General features: G+C 36.2%; 1 protein-coding gene across 6 annotated transcripts in view; it reads left to right on the top strand.

The window, feature by feature from the left end:
• Positions 1-21217, top strand: part of CACNA2D3 (calcium voltage-gated channel auxiliary subunit alpha2delta 3) — a 403064-nt gene that overhangs the window by 357308 nt on the left and 24539 nt on the right. For 3 of the 6 annotated variants that reach the window (XM_018068538.3, XM_008921220.4, XM_018068542.1), the window contains 5 exons: positions 2930-2991; positions 3873-3917; positions 7235-7297; positions 10518-10588; positions 19416-19491. In XM_018068538.3, the coding sequence (XP_017924027.1) occupies positions 2930-2991; positions 3873-3917; positions 7235-7297; positions 10518-10588; positions 19416-19491 (317 nt within the window). Of the gene's footprint in view, positions 1-2929; positions 2992-3872; positions 3918-7234; positions 7298-10517; positions 10589-17868; positions 17915-19415; positions 19492-21217 lie in introns of all 6 variants that reach the window. The other 3 variants (XR_001920141.3, XM_018068539.3, XM_018068541.3) reach the window with 3 other exon arrangements.

Here is a 21217-nt window from a genome sequence, read left to right as displayed (position 1 = left end):
CAACCCACTAGAAGAGTGAAATATTACCTTCTGCCATGGAATTGATGCATAAGGAAATTACTTATTTAACGATAATTATCACTCAGCCAAGAATATAACTTTGTCATTCTCAACCATCTGTTATTTCATAGGGTCTGCACTGCAGAATAGCAGCTAATTTATTAAACTAAGGGAAGAAATCTCAGGGATTTAGTAGCTGTTTTCCATAGGCAGCATTGAAGGTATTTAACGGAATCACCTAAGAAAATTTGCTGATGCTATTGAGACAAAAAATTGGATTTGCAATATTTGTTTGAAATGAAAGGTTTTGTTTTACATGGAGAAGGAGTTCAATACCCCTCCATCAGCAACCATGGATTGCTCTCCTGCATGTCTCCAGCTCCAGCCCACTCTCCCCTGTGACATTACAGAGGAAATGCAGCAGTGAAGACAAAACCTTTTTGCCTCATCTTGACTACTTTTCCCTGGCTGAAAAAAATAATTTTTTATCCTTTGGCCATTTTGGTTGAACCAAGCCTGCAAATGTTGAAGACTACTTTATGCTTTAAAGTGTATGTTGCGCACAAAGATCGATTACAGGTTTTGTCGTCTGTAGTTTGTTTTTTAATTAAAAATGTGGGTGTTGTCTGGGTACCTTACTGAACAATATTTTGACAAATTTCAGTGCAATTACAGGTTTTTAATCTAACCTCTGTGGTAACTGTTACACCCAGGAGGCTAAACTAGGAATTAGTGACACGGGGCATATAATTTTGAAGTTTTCCTGTTTCCCTTTTCCCCCACATGTAGCCAGTTTGTAAAACATACATTTTAAATATAGAGTGACTTGGAGCACAGGTATTTTATATTGAAGTTCTTAAGTGCTGAAGGACTAGGGAGTGCTCAGAAGAATATATTGGCTCTAAAACCTTTTGAAGAATAGCTCTTATGGCATTAAATGACCAAACCAAAAAAAGTAATCTTCTAGTTACAATGTTCTTGAAAAGCTCAGGAGGGAAAAACCTGCAAAAATGCTTTAGTATCACATCAGGACTTGAAAAGAAAATTATTTTCCCATAAACTAACACTTAATTCTTGTGAAAGTAGAGGCATTCAAATAACTTTTAGCTGAATTTTAGGAAACATTAGTAATTTTCATTTATTTTATACTACATAGGATATAGATTATTTAGAAGCTACTCATTCCATGACAGGGAAGCTCCTGTGTGGAATTGTACAAGAAACTCTGTTCTTTTACATCATTGAGATAATGAACTTGATAATTTGGAAATTGAAATATTCTCAATTTTGTAAATGGCTCCTCTGCTCTGGGAGGTGAGAACTCCAAAGGGTCAACCTTATCAGGACCTTAAATGAGCAATATCTAAGTACAGCCCAGGCATCTCTCCTGTTAACAGCATTCTGAGATGGACATTTCCCAGGCTGACATAACACCCAGAAGTGAAATGGCTTCCTTGAGGAAAGTGTGTGTGTTTTGCCTTCATTTCACAAAAAGGGGGTGGGATGTGCAGATCACCTGAGTGCTGGGACTGAACCTAAAGGCAAACCGTAGATGAAGAAAACACATGCTGCATGGCTGTCAGACAGTGTCTTCTCGTGGACTGGGAAATTAATTCCTAGATAATAAAATGTAGCTGGAGAGAGTTTCCTCTGGTGTTTATTCAAAAAAACTGGATTCTCTACCTACACTCTTAAGCAAAAAACATCCATGAATTACAGATAGCAGAAAAATATTTATAACCTGCTAGAATAGGAAAATTGTTGATGTAATTTCATATTCTATTGTATCAGTTCATTGCAGATTTCATTTCACAGACTTTTCCCTACCTGCTTACACAAAATAAAATACAAGCATGACATCAGCGTGTGTGTATTTGCAAAAGCAAGTGCCAATAATCTAAATGTAAGTATGTTTATAAATGATTCCTGCTGTGGACCCTAGAGGAGGAATGAATAAATGAAATTTTATTCAGTTTTCCAAAACAACTATTTTTTCTTTTTTTTTGAGGCTTTGTTTTTAAACAAAACATTGTAGCAATGAATTTGCCAGGAGTTAGATTTCTGACTTTTAAGGCTTTACAACTGAAACTTTTTTGAATTCTCTCAGTTTAGGCAGATGAGACCAGAAGAATCAACTGCCTTTGGAGCTTATGCAAACCACAGTGCATTATATCATTCTTAACTAGGAACATCAGATTAGGCCGGAAGAAAGGTTCACTGATATTTGGAAAAGCAATCCCACCAGAAATTATGAAGAATGTGTAACTTACACCTGTAGTATCATTAATAATTATTTTTTAAATTACAATTTATTATCATTAATAGCCTTTTTCTTTAAAATTTGAAACACAGTTATATGTGTCTGATACTTTCCTTTGACAGAACTGCACATAATAATCTTAACTTCAGGGTTTTTTCAAACAAATTTTTAATGCTTCTTTTGTTCCACTGATGTGCCGTGGGTTAAATGACCTCAAAACAAATCATCACTTGAAATGTTAACCAAATTTTCATGTTTCAGCAAATCTTCATGTATTTCATCACAAAACACACAGTGTGAGTTCCCTACAGCTGGTATTGGTACCAGTAAAATATAAATGAAATTGGTGTGAACATAAATATGTTCAGCTTGTGGTTCTTTTATGTTAATTATGGAGACATATGCAATTTGAACGAGTTTTTTATACAATGTGATGAATATATAAATCTCTAACAGCATCTTCCTGTTTAGCCAGACTGTAAAGGGTTTAAAATATGACTGTGTGGTGTCTTCAGTTTAATTAGCTGTGTTTTTTTATTTCAGGGCTTACTTTCTCCTTTCATTGTAAGACTTCTTCTTTCTGAGTAATTTCAAATAATTGTTTTGAAGGAATTAAACATGCTTGGTTTATTTATTAATTTATTTTGTTTTAATTTATGTCTTTCCTAGCTGTAGGTATCCAGATGAAACTCGAATTTTTCCAGCGGAAATTTTGGACTGCAAGCAGACAGGTATATTTTGAATTTTTCTTTGTCATTGAATGCACAACAGCTTTTTAACTGTGCTGATGATCTGAAGTATTTTGTCATAAGCAAACTGTTTTAAAGAAACAATATATTTGAAGACTAGTTCTGATTTACATTCCAGTTCCTCATTACAAAGGAGAATTCAATGGTGAATAACAGTTGCTTGATCCCACGTTTATGGAGGCAATTAGAAAGATTATTTATTTTAGACCCCAGTACATTTGTTGGCATGTTGTTTTTCTGCCTTAGAAAAGTATAAACAGTAAACAAAAATGTGATATTTATTTGCTTCCAGTAGTAGCAGAATTATCCCTTCTCACTTTTCTCTTGTAACATTCAGTAACTGAAGTATCACATTATTTAACTAAACTAGATTACTGAGTCATGGTTGGCATTCATAGTCTTCAATAAATTTCACTTAAAACATTCAAGGGATAGAATTTATACTCATTGAAGAGGATAATCAGGTACTTTCTAAAGGTTAGAGGATGCCACCCCTACTTTGAGAATGGATTGGAACTGTACTGGTCCAGAAAAAAACCTAAAATGCAGGTGTGCCCAACCCCTACTGGAAAACCCTCGCTCTGTGAATGGTCTGGAAGCTTCCAGCACATGGAGGAGATGGTGGTGTTTAAACCAGCTGGAACTGTTACATGTGACTGCACCTTTTCTCTACAGGCAGGAACAGAACAGGTTTGGTGAACAGGTTTAAAATTTTCCTAGTCCTTTTTAGAACCATTTTAGATAAAAATGTAATCAATAGCAGCTCCTTTATAATTCTGCCCATTTGAATTTTTGAAATGTTTATTTTGTAATCTTTGAATGATAAATGAAAATATTGTATTGATTTTTGATATCATCCCTAGTGTGCATCTCTCGATGGCAGATGTGCTATAAGTTGTGATGATGAAGTAAGTACTTAACAGATTTTTTTTTTCCATGTATATCTCTACTGCAGTAGAACATAAAGTGTATGAATTTGATTTGAACGTCTCGTGTACATTATGATCTCTTGATGTAATTTGTGATCACCTTTTTTATATTACATTATTTAAATACTGAGACTTTTATGATGACTGCTTATAGACATGCATTTAATTACAAGGTTGACACCAGTACCTAAAACACGTTGCAGTAAATTCTGCTTTGTGAATCCAGTTTGGGAAATAATTTGGAGCAGTGCTAAGGCATTTGTTTACTACTTTATTATTAACTTTAAAGAAACATAAGCAGTTTAAAGTCTTTTCAGCTTGACACCAGCAGGAGCCATGTGAGCATATGTAGAAATTTAGTAATACTGAGAACCTTGGTGATTTAGAGATTCCAAACTCTTTCTTAATGACAAAACATACTGTTGATAGGACTCAATCAAATGTCACAGCTCCTCTGTTGAGTCTGTTAACTTTCACACCTTCTCTCAATGACAGAAAAATATCTGTGAGCAGTTATGGTATAAATTAAAGCATTTTAAAGTAAATATTAAGTCATTAATGCAAATGGAATGGCACAATAATCAATAAATATTAATTATTACTAATAGCAAAATATTTGTAGCAAAAATAATTAATTAAAAATGAAGCAAATTTTCAGTGTGTGTGATACTTTTGATTCTAAAATACATCCTATTATTTTGAAATCCTTTTTTCTTTTTTTTTTAAGCTTTGAATTTGCTCATTTCTTCTTGGTTTCCTGATGCTTCACATTTTATTTAAATGTACTGTTTTCTTTCTTTTTCATTTTTGGTTTCTTAACCCATATTACATTCCATTACTGTTATTGTATATTGGAGCTGTGAAAATACATAGAGGGCTTGAACTTGATCAAAGTTACTGTAATTCAAATGTGTTCTCAGACCTCAGTCAACATTCTTGCTGTGTTTATTCTGGACTTTATGCCTAAGGTTTTACAAGCTCAGGGACTCTCCACCTATAGAACATTCCCCTTGAAATCTGAAGTTCACTTGAACCTTTGGGCAAACCTGAGCATGGTTCACTTCCAATACCTGTGAAATATTGTGAATTAAACCTCTTTCATGCAGCTCCAGTCAATCTCAAAGCTATTATCTCGTGCATTAATCTTGTATCAGAAATCTTTTGTTTGAGATTGGCTAATGTGTTGGATGAGTAAATGCACCCTGCTGCCCTTTGTCAGTGCTGAAGTTGTTACAAACTGTTTCTTTAACACAATGCTGAACACTGAACGTTATTTATCTCGCTGGCAAGCAGTTGAATGAATGGTCCTGAATGAATATTTTTTTCCCTTGTTAATGTTTCTAAAATGGATTGAAATAGAAGCCCTCTTATCTTCACATTCCACCAAAAAGATGCAGATTCCACTTACCACTTATTTCATTATGCCTGTTTCCAATAATAATGCTAAAAATTAGTATTTTTTAAATTTCTGAACAATGCTAGTGAATTACTGTCTTAGAGATTTGAGACATGGCCACTAATTCTTGAACTGAGCCAGTATTTTCCCAACAGCATGTAACTCACAAACTACGAAATTAAGCCTACACTCTTTTCTTGTCCAGCATAATTACTTTTATTTATTTTCTATGGAGAAGTAGTGTTTCTAAAGCAGTGAATTCAGATTAATTTTTCATGCATGAGGACTGCAAATAGGTATCCTCAAAAGAGTTCTCTGTTGACTTAGCTCCTCTCCTAACAAAGTTGGTGGGAGGTTTATGGTGGACTTTGGGGACAGCAGTGTTCTGGTGTTACAGCCTCCTCATGAAATTCCACCCTTCACACACCATTGAGGTTAAGGAGCTGTCTCTTCTGAATGCATTAGCTCTGCTGGGTTCTTTGCCAGCATCATCAGCTTTTCACATTGCATTTGCCAATTTTGGGCTTTCTAGCAGATCAAAGGTCGGAAATGAGTTGTTTCAACTTCCTTTTTGACAGGTTTTCTGTCACTGGGGGTGCCTCTAGCTTAGGTTCCCCTATTAGAATGAATATCCTGCATTTGCATTAGGGAATAATGTTCATTCTGAACTTTTGCCTGATTTTGACTTTCTTGTTTCTATAAAAAGTCTACCTCAAGCCAACATTTTTGCAAATCTCTCCTCTTCTTTGCCCCGCAGAGCAGTACTAATATATGGCCAGAATGAGAGTCAGACACATCTAAACATTTCTTCCAATACCAGGCTGCATTTTTGCATTTTGCACAACTACCACTGCATGGGGATGCTTTCCTCCCTAAAACAACAGAGGGATTTTGCTGGATGTGCAGAGTGTAGCAAAAAGTATATTTTGTCATATCTCTGTACAGCCCATATGCAGCAGGGAAGATTTTGAATTGAAAACAAAGCCATGAGGATTCCTATTTTGAAAGCCATTCTACTTAATTTTTTTCTTTTTACACAAATGGCACAGAAAATTCAATAAGCAATGATAAAAATGTTTGCTGATTTAGAGCAACAACAGAGATACAAAAAAGATTCAACACTGGGGTAGGTATTTGGCATTACTGAAGAGAAACTGAGTTATATCCGGGTTTGAGTTGAACCTTATGTTTAAACTCTGAAGCTCAGTAATTAAAACTTTGCCTGTAGCGAGTAATTCACTTGAGGTTAAAACAGTGCATGTGTGTATGCAGGGAAGCACTGATTTGGGTTTACCTTGTTTTATACAGTTTATAAGTCTGACCTACGAAAGGCTAACAGTCCTACCTCTAAATCCAGTTCCCAATTAAAAACACAATTTGAAAAGCTTTAGGAGACCTGTGGGGCCTCTTTTACAGAAGTTTCTGGTCCCATCCCCCAATGAACAAATTAAAAAATATTACCTGGTCCCCTGTTGGTTCTGCAGGCTGACACTGTGTTTTCATTAATACATCATTAGGGTAATGACACTGTGCTGATGTTTTTCTCCAAACACAGGAGAAGCCATCAGGAAGACCAAAGTTCTGAGCCTTTGCAAGCTTAGTTATAAGGAAAACTTTTAAGAATGGCTTACAAAAACACTGACCTTGTTTTTCTTGTGTTTGTTTGTAATTATCTTATATCCTCCCATTTTGTACACATCTTTGTTTTGTTTTGCATGAAACAAATGCATAAAAATTAGATCGGATAACATCCCATAAGTCAGGACTGCACTCAGAATTTATGCAAACCATTATAACAACCTGGAGGTTTTATCCATTTAGAATTCACTTAGAAGTACATGATTAACTTATTGATGTATCCTAAAATCAGAAATTAAAATGGTATTTTATCATTTTTCAGACAATCAACTGTTACCTAATAGATAACAATGGATTTATTTTAGTGTCTGAAGACTACAGACAGGTAAGGGAAAGATTTTTCTTTCAGTTTTTTCATGTAACACATTAATCTAAAAGTACTTGTTTCTTAAATAGGCCACCATCTGAAAATGGTAAGGGTTCAGTAACATAAAATTAAAAAAATTCCTTCTACAAAGAGTGTAACTTGTTTCTCACAGGAGCTCAGTTTCTGTCTCCCATCGGGGCAGGGTCTGCTCTTAAACTCATAAATGTTCTCTTAAAGGCCTTTCTTGCTGCAGAAGTGTCTGTCTTCTGTAAAATGTTTTTACCCAAAAAAAACCCCAGATTCTTTGTGGCATTTTTGTCACATGGAAAGGCTGGGAAGGGAGGGAGGGGACACAGAGCTTTTACATTCAAACTTGAGATAATGAGATTTTACAGAGCTGCTAGTTGAGAAGTTTGTTTTCTGAAGTGGATTACAGACATTGAAGGATTAAAACTAAGCACTCAGCATCACAACAGAGAGGACAAGGAGCACGATTAATAAGATCATTCAAAACATCAGTTCACTTATTCTTCTTGGAAAATTATTGAAAAATTAACGTATAATCACTCAATCATGCAAACCTTATGAAGGAATCATCACCATTCTCATTAACTTTTGCCTGAAAACGGCTGGGATGGTGCCCCAATTATGCCAGAATTGTCTGAAGTTGAATTTCTTTTATGTGTTGGGATTGTGAATAGGAATATTCACACTCCTACTTAGCCCTCAGGTGAATTAAATCTGTTACGACTGGGTTGGTTACTGAGAAACAGCTTTTGGAAAGACCTCTGGGAGACTTGGAAGAGTGTCTGGAGAGGAGATAAATACTCGAAGTGAATGGCAAAAAAAGAAGCTAAACTGAGCATTTTGCTTTTAAATTAAAAGCTTGAATTACTGTAGCCTTAAATCTGACACTTCTGGAAGTAACAAGACAGAGATATTTTTCGCCTTTGAATAGCACAAAAATAATTACCTGCTTCCTTATGAACCCTCTCTCCCTTGCTCCATTTTGGTTGGGACTTGGAAAATTACATTAGCACATAATAAACAAGAGAAAGGCAATTTTTCTGAAACTGTTGTCCTTCCAACAGAGCATTAACTGTTAAACATGCTGTACTGTGTCATGCAATAGTCATTCTTCGTGGTATGTCATCTTATATGCAAAACTGAGAACTGACATGGATTATTTTGTTTAAATTTATTAAATTTATTGCTTCCATTCCTTTAGAATGTCAAGCATGTTCTGAATATAATTCCAGGATGTATACAAAAAATTATAAGCTAAAAATATAGCATTGCTTAAATATTAACTGCGTTATGTTTGAAGTAGCTTTTTGGAATTTTTTGCCTTTTATCTAACTATTAAATCTATATTTTCTGTTTAGTTGAGCATGATATAAGAAATACAGCCATTATAGAATAATCTTGATACATTTAAAATATGTTCCTCTCATTATTCCCCTTTTGTTTTTGTTCCTAGAGGTAAATAGTTGTGACTGGTGTAAATTACTTGCACGTTTATAGTTGGCTGTGGCCAATAAATATTGGAAAGAAATGTTTCCTTTGGTAATTACCTGATATCAACCATTACATATTCCTGTGAAGAGTATAGTGTGGACAACTGCTGAGCCAGAACTGCGGCTAGTTTTGTAGTTACAGTGGATCTAAGTCCAAGATGGACAGCAGAGTTGTGTCTATGTTTGTGTAACACTATAACAAGATTACAATAGTATATATTTATTTTTATGTGTGTGTATGCACTCTATATTTATTGTGGGTAGAGAAGGGGCAGGGAAGTGGGATGGCACCTTATCAATGACGTGCCTGTCCAGGGTTGCATCAGCACTGCTTTTCTGTGGACTTTCCAAACATGACCAGAACTGCTTCAAGAATCATGTTTGTGGGGCAGTGTAATTCTTCATCTGAATTGCAATTAAATCTTAATGTATTAAAAAAATAATGATAACCTGGGTGTTACTGCTTTGGAGGAGAACTAGCATTTACAGACAGAGCTTTTGTGGAAAGAACTGTCACTGAAATGTCTTCATAAGACTGGTGCACAACTTGATAAATCAGGTTTATTACTATCTAAGGTTGTAACCAGGCATTTATGGTTTAGGGTTTTTTGACATTGCCTCTCCAATAGTTAGGATAATTTTTCTTCATCAGTCAGCTAGAGCTATTGAAGCTAGTATTTTTAGTCATGTTCCTCTTGTTTCTAGGAGACTTTACATACCCATATGTTTTGGAAAATGTTCCAAGATTCCCCCGAGGAAAAAAAAAAGGCAATACATGCTTTTTAGGTGGAGGAATGCCTTTTTTTAGCTAGGGCTGTAACTTTTCTGCCTGCAAACTCCCAGGTGCATACTTGAGGTCAGCTAAGTTCCTTGTAATGGAATTGAGGTTTAGTTCATACAAAACCTATGGAATCCATGCAATTTGAGAGTGTAGTGCCCTTTCCCCCTCATAAATTGTGGGATTTCTACCTTTAAACAACGAAGAGAAATATCCAATTCTTCTGGGAGTTGAGACTCTAAAATAAAACAGGTCTTCCCAAGGTAGAAAAAATGCTGTACATGCAGGATTTTCCACTGTCATATGAATGGCTGCAGATGACAGAGTCACTTCCATAGTACATACCAAATTCATAACATGAATGTTTGTTTTCTCAATAGAGATTTATTTTTATTAGTCCACAAGTGCTGAACAAGGACAAAATGAGTAATTCATCAGGCTGAGTGGTTTTAAGTATGAAATGACTCTGAAAGGAGTTAAAATTTATAGGATTGATGAAATGTACTGTTCCAGCTCCTTAAACAGGTCATGCAGGAATTATAAACAACGCTTTTTAATGACTGTTTATGAAATCCTCTCACAACCTGTTTATATCTTTTTTGAGTAACATTTTAATCACAAGGGTTTGTGATCAGATTAGTGTGTTTTCTTTACAAGCTTTAGGTTTGGATGGCTTTTATTTCTGATATTAGATGTTATATAATGTACCTCAATATATTGTTTAAGCTCTCACATCTGCTCAGGGGTAATAATGTAATCCCAGCCACTTGCCATGACTGTGAAGTCCTCATCAGATTTTATGTAGCAGTAGTCCTGAAAACCTGTCTCTGTAACTGTCAAAGCCACTCTTGTCAGATCCTGGATTATGCCAGTTTAAATTGAACCCAATGTTGGTTTGTGTTTATCTACACTTTTGGTAATTTCTTGCATTTTCCCTTTACAGACTGGTTACTTTTTTGGGGAGGTTGAAGGGGCTGTGATGAACAAGTTACTAACAATGGGCTCCTTTAAGAGGTAAGATTTTCTATCTCTTAAAAAATATTTTAACAACAAAATGAAACGAAACTAAATCAAAGTCATACGAAAGAAAGCCAAGACTGGCAGCGTGGCTGGATTCTCATTTATGTCTCTTTTCTGTATGATCTGAGTGTAACTGGATACCATGCACGTTGAATGTTGAGAGCATTGGAGTCAGCCTACAGTGAGTTTGAAAGAACGGTTTATTTGACTACAATGCTAAAACTGTGTGCCTTTCCTGTTCCCACTGCACTCAAGTGGAAAAGGGATTGGGCCATATCTACTGCTGAACAGTTTTAAATGGCTCTTAAGCAAATCATTGATGCCACATCACCATTTTGACCTGTAAAAAGTTGGAGATTGCTCAAACTAGACAGTGCAAAATGCCCTGCTGTTAAAGGGGAAGTGTGTTCTCCCAGTAATCCATCTTCATTCACATGCTAACTTACCTCTGAACATTGTTGTGACTATTTACCTGGTCTTACTCTCACGATGACAATACAAACTAATAGTGATTTTATGTGTTGTCCTTTGAAATAAATTATGCATTCTGGGCAATTAAGAAGAAACTTTTCCCTTTAACCTGTAACTCAACACTGGAGTCTTCATGGCTTTCACATGGTCCAAGAACTGTTCCATACCCTTTTGTCCTATGACAGCATGGGAGAAGTGCTGACAGTATATACTGCACTTTTCCCTTTTATTTTCCTGTGCGTTTCTAGTATAGAAAGACAGACACATCACTGATCCCATCACTCACTGAATGTAGTTATTACATGTGAGGGTGTATACAGAGGCTCTCAGAACAGATGGTTTGTGTGCTTGCTTGGTAAACCAGCTCTCCTAAAGGCAGAAATCTCTCCATGCTGCCTCTGTGTGCTACAGCTGAATGCCACACCAGTGACTGACCTGACATGTGCAGATAGCACTCATGGAATCATCCCAAATCCTAGTTTTCTGAGGGTGGCAACCTTTTTGTGTTTAGCACCACATTCTTAACATATGCTGTAGAAGGAAATAAAGTAATACATATTTACAGAGTGGGTTTGACGATGAAAAGATCTGTTTATACAAGAGATGAAGCCTTTTATTTAACACAAAGAAAAACACACGGTCAGAACTAAGGGATAACACTTTAATTTGTTGCAATTTGTTTTGTCTTGCCCAGCAAAGCATTTCAAACAGAATATGTAGTCAATGAGCGATGGTGGTGGGCACCATTGAGAGCACAGACTGCAGGGCTCGAGAGTTCCATCTAAACTGCAGCAGGCGCCTCTCTGGCCTGGACCATTGGCTTCTGATTTTGCTGGTCTTGAACTCCAATGCAGTCAGAGATAATGAAGGCACCAGCTCAGTGCAACTGAGCTGCATACTAGAGAAAATGTAAACACAGTGAACCGGTTATTTAAACAACATAAACTGACCACTGCCAATCAGTTAAAGATGGAAGAGAATCAAAGTGGTATAATTGTGCTAAATGAGCATCCTGCTGGACAGCAGATAGCTCTGTGCAGCAACAAAAACACCCAAACCAGACTGTCTTTGAGCTGTGCTAGATGAGGCCTTGAAAAAAATTATTCCATCAGTCCGAAGAAGAAATCTTTGCTGTCTCTCATGAAAAACAGCCAGATGCATTTACCATATTTTTAAGATTACTAGTTTGTTCAGATGGGGTTGTGTTTTGATTTACCAAACGTTTTTATATATGAAATAAGAAGAAAAGAAGAAGAGTGCTTGATGCAGTGGCAAAATCTGTCACTGGTACCATTCCCCTGAGAGCATAATGTGGATATTGCATACATTATACTTGCCATTCCTGCTCTTACCATGTAGGGAAAATCAGAGAACAAACTGCTCATTAGCATTTCATTCTGATAATATCCAGAGTCATCCTTTCTTCCAATTTGCTTTTTTACATGGCACGTACTGTCCAGCAGGTGAATTATATAATGCTGCACTTTTTGACCTGGTCTTGCTCCCGTTTTGGTTAGCTCAGAAGTAGAAGGTTCTGTGGTGTCTGATCTTCACTGTAGAAGTTTGCTAACCTTGGGGATGGGAGTCCCCTCTTCCTTTGGCACCAGTGATGTGAGTGGCAGTGCCGATATGTGCTCCCACCTCACTGATTCCTGCCAGCTTTCAGGCTCTCCATCCACAAAAGGAATGAAATAACCCTTTGTCCATTCTCCCAACTACCACTCATTTGGAGTGATGTAGAAGTTCTTTTTAGGGCTGTGCTGGAAGTGCTAAACAAAAGGGGTTTGTTTGCTGCTGACTATGTTTCTTTTCAACCTGCAGCAGGATGAAATTCAATTTTTGTGTTCACTGTTTATTTTTTAAAGTGAACTTAAATACCTCCTTCCCTCCTCAATTTCTTTAAACTCAGTGCTTCTTTTGAATAATGTGTACATATGTATGTATGTATGTATATTTTCTTAGTTTATGGGTTTTATAATTAGGGAGAAAAATTATATCAGTGCCTCCACAGCAACGTGACATGCTCTATGATTTCATTTAGCAAAATTATGTTTATCTTATACCTTAAGTATTGCACACAATTAAATAATTTAAATATGATTTAAATTTATTATTAAATAAATTAGGATGTGCTTATGGAAAAGTATCTGCTTCACATAACTTAGAAAAGTTTCTTTATAGTTTCCTCAGCACTTTGTTTATATAAAAACAGTGAAAAAAATAGAAAAATTCAACAGCTCCAAGCAGGAAAATCTAAAAAGCCCACATTAACATCAGGAAAATTAAGGGCTATCAAAGCAATGAGATCCCCAAAGAAATAAACATAATAAATCTGTAAGAGAAAATTAAACATCTCTTGACTTCAAAACACTTTCACCCTTCCCAGTAGGAGGAAAACTAAGCAATTCTATAAGACAAATATGGAAGCAGCATCATTTCCTCTTACAGTTCTCTTTCCAGCAGACATCCTCTTGGCCTCTGAAGAAGAATCCATGCTTTGCTATTTAATCCTGTTGTCAGGATATATGAATTAAATGGCACACCCCTGAAATCCAACTTTCCCGGATGCCAAGGCTCACTCTATTAAGTTCTTGTTGCTTTGAGAGCTTCTCTTGTTTCTCAGTTTTTCTTTCTCTGTTCCTTTCTCTTTACTCACATGCTTCTTAGTGGGGAACGTGCATCCTGTCCGTGCCCCTGGGCACGATGCAGTCCAGATCCTTCTCCTGTGCTCTCCAAATGCTTGCACATAGAGGCAGACTTTCATCTCTCTCCCTTGATTTGCTTTATAAGCAAAACACAGCACTAGTTTTGCCTCCAGGTTATAAGGGTGTATATATATTAAAAAAAAAAAAAATCACAACTCTTCACTAAGCTTACTTGTAAGAAACAGAACATTCTTAAAGCCAAATCACAAGAACAGTAAGTAGTTGCTCACCCACAGACACCAGCTTCCAACTGAAGGGGTTTTTTTTTCCTGTTTTTCAGACCACTCTTTCTTATTTAAGCATTCATTTTATTAAGACATCCTTAAATTTTTGGTGAAGATGTTAAATGGACAGTCGCATTTAAAATTTGTGTTTATTTTTATGTGGATTTATACAGTCATCGATTTGACCTTCTCTTAGTTGGGCAGTGTTTCTTCACGTAGATGTACATTTTGGAGAAGATCAGTGACAGACTGCAGGAACTATCCAAGTTAGAGTTACTGGATTTGGTACTGGACAAGTGCAACTGTGATGTAGCAGTGCTGCAATATGCTTTTACATTCTAAAAAAAAACTTCCCTATCTTTATTGATGATTTACTTAGTAAAGAAAAAAGCAAGATCAAAATAAATCCTGTGTTTATAGCATAAATACCAGGAAAATAGTCAGGTGGATCAATAAGCATTTTTTTTGTTTAGGCAGGCAGAAGACATTCAAGGTAGGAAAATGAGCTGACTATTTCCAATAATTATCTTCCATATTCGCTGCCATGTGCACTACAGGGCACGTGTGAGTCTTGCACCCAAAAGAAGCAAATAATATCTGTCACTTCCCTCTTGTTATTACCAACAGGAACCATGTTCTGATTTTTAATTTTTTTTTCACATTTACTGGACCTGCATCTGATACCTGCATTCTGAAACTCCCACATTGCTGTGGGCTATATTTTCTTCTCATATTTTGTCCATGTGACATCTAAAATTAATGTCTTAACATTGAGTTTTGGGCATTGTTAGAGTTTATGTCTCTGTAAATATTACCTTTAATTGCATTAAATCATTTTATACACTTAAGGAGAAACACGGGCATGTGCGCTAGATAGATGAATTCTCATTCCATATTCTGGAAATACAGATTGAGTTCTAGTTTTTATGCTTGTTATTCTTTGAGCACCTTGGCCACTGGGAATAGCTGAGCAATAAAAGCAAAGATATGTGATGACAAGTTTGTTTTGTCAAAATAGTCATTTATTTTTATTCTTTCCACTGATTTTCTTGGTGGTGAAAGGTATTAGCCTGACAGCTTCTGGATGCTAATAATCTGTCTGTCAGTGAAGGTGGGAGAGCCAGAGCAGCAGCAGTCCAGGATTCCTTACAGTGTCCTGCTGCCTCCCCACAGGACCTTCTCTAGACTGCAGAAACTAGTTTACTCTTCATACCATTCAACACTGCCCCTCCTTGTGAGCATGCCAGGCCAGCTGCACATCTCATGTCTGAGTTTAGTCTTTCCACCACAAGTGAGCTGTAATCACCACTAGTTTTTACATGGACTACTGAGTAAAGCATAGTGTCAATAATTAAGGCTTCTGGATTATTGGCTTCCTTTGCTCGGTTCTTTGGAGCATTTCTTTTTTCTCTGTGGACTCAGCATTTACTTATTATTCTTACACAGTATATAAAACCCACCCAATCTTCAACAAAACATTTGAAATGTTATGCACTGAATGTCTTTCAGCTCTTACAATTGTCAGTAATGGTATTTTACGCTAGTAAATCCATAGTTGTGCTGAAAATCTAGCTGAAAGCAATAGAGTACATCTGTTAATATATCCTGTGCTGCTGGTAGGTCTTGGAAGTTTAATTTTCTTGAACCAGATTTGTACTCAATTGCAAGTACATTGCAAAGTACGAGACTGGAATTTACTGTATCAGGAAATCGACAATAAAAGGGTTTTCCCTACAATGTATTTGGCCCCTGAAGTTACATAAAACAGTGATGCACATTTAGGTTTTGGTGAGTTATTTTCCATCAGTTAAAGATGATTGTTCATCGTGTTTGTCCTACAACTTATGTTAAGAGCAGTTGCTCTGTGGAGTTCAGACGTGGAAGTTGACAGGATGGTGATGTCAGACAGTCTCAGGTGTGTCATGTGAAGCAAGAGCAAAGCTCCCCGTGAGATGCTGTAACACAGGACATGGACTTGGGCATCTAGGTGGACCATATCCTGAGTTGAACAGGATGTGGTTAGCTGCAAACAGTTATTTAAAACTGAAATACATCAGTTCAGAAAGGGTGATCTGAAAGCTTTTTTTTCTGCAACACTGAGTTAAGTCTGTCTGAGTGAGAAAAAAGCCTATTTTCTAAAATCTCAGAAAGACATCAGCAGTAAAATAACATTCTGGAAATGACACCTGAGCACAGAAGCACTACAGTGCCTTAAGCCACTGCTTTGACCACAAATACTGCAGTAACTTTTATAAGGAATAGTGCTGGAAAGCGTTTACTTTCCTATTACATTTATAAGAATAAAACCAAAACAACTGGATTTGAATTTGTGAATGACTTGGAATATACTGAGCTTTAATACCATTCATAGGGACAGAGAATCAAGAATTGGTTCGATATGTTGCAGTGTTCAGACTGCAACGCGGTTATGGGATACATCCACTGATCTTTGAATTGTGTTACAAAATTCCCATGTGTTTCTAGCACAAAACAATCAGGTCTTTTAATATCATTTTGCAGTAAGACTTTCGCTGGTTTATTCTGCACATCCTGTGTTATAGTTGTTTGAATCATCTTTAGAAACTTTGAGGTAGCTGTTGAACCTACCCACTTTGAAAGTTACTTTGAAAGATGGGAATAGATTGTTCTAAAACCAAAACTCACTCCAGGCTTCTGTTCAGAAATCTGTCTGCCATGTACCTTTCTAAGAATTTGCTCCTTTGTTTTGGTTTTTTTTGTTGATTTTTTTTTTTTACCCTGGACACATTATCTGTTCTCTCATTTATTCCTGAACCAGAATCTTTACACTGGAAACACCTTCAAATATATCTACTAAACTCATCTAACTAACACTAATATCACAGGTGATATTCAAGCCTTTCCAAGTAACAATTCTTTAGTATTCCACAATGATTTTGAGGTTATTACAGCTCTTCCCTTCATCACTCTAAAGTTTACTATTTCTTTCCCTGTTAAATGAAGGGGATTTTAATTAGATATTTGTATTGTTTTCCTTTCTGTTAATCATAATACAATCTTTGATTGTTGTATACTCCCTACAATACAATAAGAAAATCTACAAAACATATAATCTAACATTTTGGAGTGCAATATTAATTATATTTCTGATTATTTGTGTGAGTACATATTTCAGTCTTTTAAAATCTTTTTATCTTTGAGCATTTAAAGAAACTATTACATCTATTAGACAGTAATAATTCATAAGAAATGTAATACAAGTACAAATACTGATGAGGAAAGGCTTTTATCAATATTTAAAATTAAGTTCAAATTATAATAGATGTTTCACGTGGCACATTATAACAGTATTTGATTAACACTGCTTAGCAGAATAATGAAATCCAACCAAGAAGTTCTGGTGTATGAGACTGAAATTTGAGACATTGATTATACTTTCAAACATGAAACAGTCACCAAACTTAATTAATATATTAAAAATTTACATTTATAATGAATACACACAAAACAATGCCTTCTACTTGTAACACTAGATATTCAATGAAGCAGAACGGGACCATTTCATCCATACAGAATTTCTTGACTACTCTGCAGAGAGCACATTAACATCTGTAGAACTGTCTTTGCTGTGCACTTATCACTTGCCACCATCACTAGGTTGGTCCAAGTGGACATGCAACACAGTCCTTGGATCTAGAGGAACAAAACAGTCAAGCTGACCAAGGCTGGAAAGACTGAGCTGTAGACATTACTTTACAGGGGCTGGATTCTGACCACGGTTAAAGGGGGAAAAAATTAAGGAAAGCAAAAAAACAGCTAGGGCCAGTGGTGTATTACTGCATTGCCACACAGGCAGCACAGCTTACCCCGTGTACTGCTCTGTTTGTCTTGGCAGATCTGTGTGCGCGGATCTGGCTGTGGGCGTGATTCTGCCAAAGATGGTCAGTGTTCAACTTACACCCATGTTTAGGTCTCTAGTTATGCGTTTGTCTACCATGTGCCTCTCTCTGCCAGTCCACAAAACAATGGCTTCCTAGGCATTTCTATTCTCAGTATAAGAGAAAGTGAATAATGTAAGCAGTATGACCACATACTAAATGTTTAGTTGAAGCTGCAAGACCCACTGTATTAGATATTTTGCTTGTAAGCCAAAAAGAAAATATAGAGAAAATAAAGAAGCTTTAAGTGATGGTTACTGTCACAAAATCAGATCAGAGAAAAAAAAAAAAGCAACAAGCAACGGTTTCTACCACAATGGAATACAGCATTTTATTGGTACAGGTTGCAATGTTTCATGGCATGCAGTGCAGAATGCCTCATGATGATGCTGAATGCATTTCATGACCTGGTTTTGGCAGCTTCTGGGACATCTTTTCCATAGCTGAATTTGTGTGCTCTCCTTTCCTCCTCACTTAGAAACAAGGCACACATTGCAAAACATTGAAGTCCCATCTCATACATCTATTAACCATCTCTGTCCAGTTGTGCTCCTTTGTCCCTCTGATGATGCAAAAGTCAAATGGATATGTTATATATTTACACTTGTTGCAAATTACTAGCTAAAGATTCTTTACATCTGCAATAGATGCTAAGTGCTTTTTTATGTGGATGGATATAGTTAATTGATTGTTCTATGGACAGACAGATTTAGTGAAATAATCACAATAATTCCATATACTAGCTCTGAGTTCTGGATTTTACATTTAGATCTCTGAAGTGTTTCAGTGATGAGTCAAATTGCAAGCATAAATAAATTTCCCTGTGTTTACTATGCATCTGAGGAGGCTTCTAGCATATGTTGATTACAGCAGGTACTTGACATGGAATATTTTGCCCTTATGAAAAGAAGCAAAGGTAAACCCATCCTGCCTCAATTATCTGTTCCATGAATGCACTGAAATTCTACCTCTCCCTCCTTCAGAATCAAGGCCATGTTACAAATTAGTTGTGCACTGGGATGCTGGAACTGTAGAAATGTCTTTCTGCTTTTACTCTAGTAAAAATAAAACTCTAGTTCCAAGTGGTCTATTGTGAGCAGCCCCTCAAATGCATAGGCTCTTTCACTCTCTGGGGCTAAATGTGCTGATCTTAGTCCAGAACCAATTGTTTAAGCATTGTGTTGAATGTGTATTATCCTCCTCCCCCTCACATTGTTTATACCATTGTGTGTTACACTGTATGTGTATCTTCCCTGGTTTCTTCCAGTTATGCTTTTACTTTGTTCTGTAGTCTGATAAAACCCTTACAAAGTTTTCACAGAATTTCTTATCTTTATGCTCCTTTGTGTAACCTGTATTTTAATGATCCCATTCCCTCTTTCCCCTACTACTGCTACAATTTTTATTTTCCTGTCCTCTTCGTGAGCAGGCTGTTCCATATCATCATTTTTATCCCACTGAGTTTTCTTCTTTTAGTCAAGCAGTTTTCTGTTCTTCTCTGTAGAATTACACTTTATGACTACCAGGCCATGTGTAGAACAAACAAAGAGAGTAGCGACAGTGCCCATAGCTTGCTGGACGTAAGTATAGCACATTTTCTGAGCACCTTTCCATGCAGCCATCAAAGAAAATTGTTGCAAATATCTCATGGCCATTATAAGCCCATTATTTTGATGTGGAATGTTTACAGCTCTTGGATTTGTCCCAGTGCATTCAAGGGATGGTTCATTATAAACAAATGCAAGGTGTTAAGCATTTTCAAGTTCAAATACTCACACAATCATTTTAATGCTGGGCCATCATTTCTGAGGTTCTGGCAGGAGATTCTTTGCACCATATGAATCTGCCTTAGGAATTTGTAAATTTGGCAGTAGACTGTGCTTTGTCTGGGAGACTGGAATCACATATACCTTTCCTGTATGTAAACAAGTAATTGAAATTAAAAATTGAGGTGGTTTTTTTTTATATGAAAGGATTGGTTCATTGGCAAGTCGTGCAAGTCAGTGATTTTAGCACTTTTTTTCTTCCTGAGTATTTAAAAATGTTATTAAAGTAGAATTTCAATGCATTTAAACCCTTCTCTTGCAATCTGGATACAAACCCTGACCCTCTGCAAGGCCTGATTAGAATCAAGCTGGATCTTGCAAGGGCAATACTTCCTTGTTGCTAAATCTTATATCTAGTTAATAACCCCAAGGGTATTTTATAATCATGCATCTGTCTCACTGATTGCTGTAATAATCTATCAGAACTGATCAGGTGGTGTTAGAGTGAAGGTTTTGCATATTAAAAATTATTTTCACAAATAGATGACAGTAATAGCATGAAAAAATTCTCAACTAAAGAGAGCAGAAGCAAAACACTGGTATATTTTACTAGTCTGGAAAAACTATCTGATAGTATTTTTAAATGCACAGGGATCTAGCTAGAAAAAAAACAAGTCTACATATAGTTAAACTGTTGAATAAATATAAAATTCTGGCAACCTCTCTCTCTCTCTATGTATATATATATATTTGCTATGGTTTAATAACTGTGTGCTTTTGGGGATTTTTCATTTACAAATTTATATGATTCTTTTTTCCAAATACCTGCAAATTTGGACTTTATCAGTTTTTTATCCACCAAAGTCTGAATCTGAGAAAAGACTATCTTGACATAATAACAAATACTACGCTGTGGAATGAGACCTAAATTATCAGTGAAATAGGACATGATGCTGTGAAGCATATTTGCATGAAATATCTTAAAACATATTACAACTCTTAGCAAAATCCTACCATCCTAAGGCTTGGGGCTTCAGCTCAGTTTGCTTGAGCACTCAGCATGTAGAACTGAAGTGTTTATCTCTTAAAAGTGGGCTCTAACTAAACATGTATTGTTCCTAATTAATAATGAATATACTGTTTTATACTAAATCATTTGGCATTATGAAAGCCAAAGTATACAGCAAAGTTAATTACTTGGGCATGAAATTTCAGGTTTTCTTATTTGGAATAAAAATAAATAAGATGTCCCATAGGGCTAAAACTGTGTTTTCTTTTCCTCTCTAGGAAAGTCTTGTAGTTCTTTATCTTTTCCTATAAGACAGTGCTTAACAGCTGAAAATCTTTCCTGTCTCAGCTGTTTTAAATTCTACTGGGCCTTTTATGACACTGACTGACACGAGTTTGTTGCTCTGTGAGTTCTCAGCCATGCAGAGAAACCCTCTCTGTGGCCCCCGAAAATTTTAAATGGCTATTGCTGCTCACCAAAACAGCACTGCTTCAGTGAGTGCTGGCTCAGGACGCTGAAGAATTACTTTAG

This window comes from Manacus vitellinus, unplaced genomic scaffold (assembly GCF_001715985.3).
Source record: "Manacus vitellinus isolate BGI_N305 unplaced genomic scaffold, ASM171598v3 scaffold_14_pilon, whole genome shotgun sequence".
Taxonomy (NCBI): Eukaryota; Metazoa; Chordata; class Aves; order Passeriformes; family Pipridae; genus Manacus; species Manacus vitellinus.
This window is presented reverse-complemented; position numbering and strand designations above follow the sequence as displayed.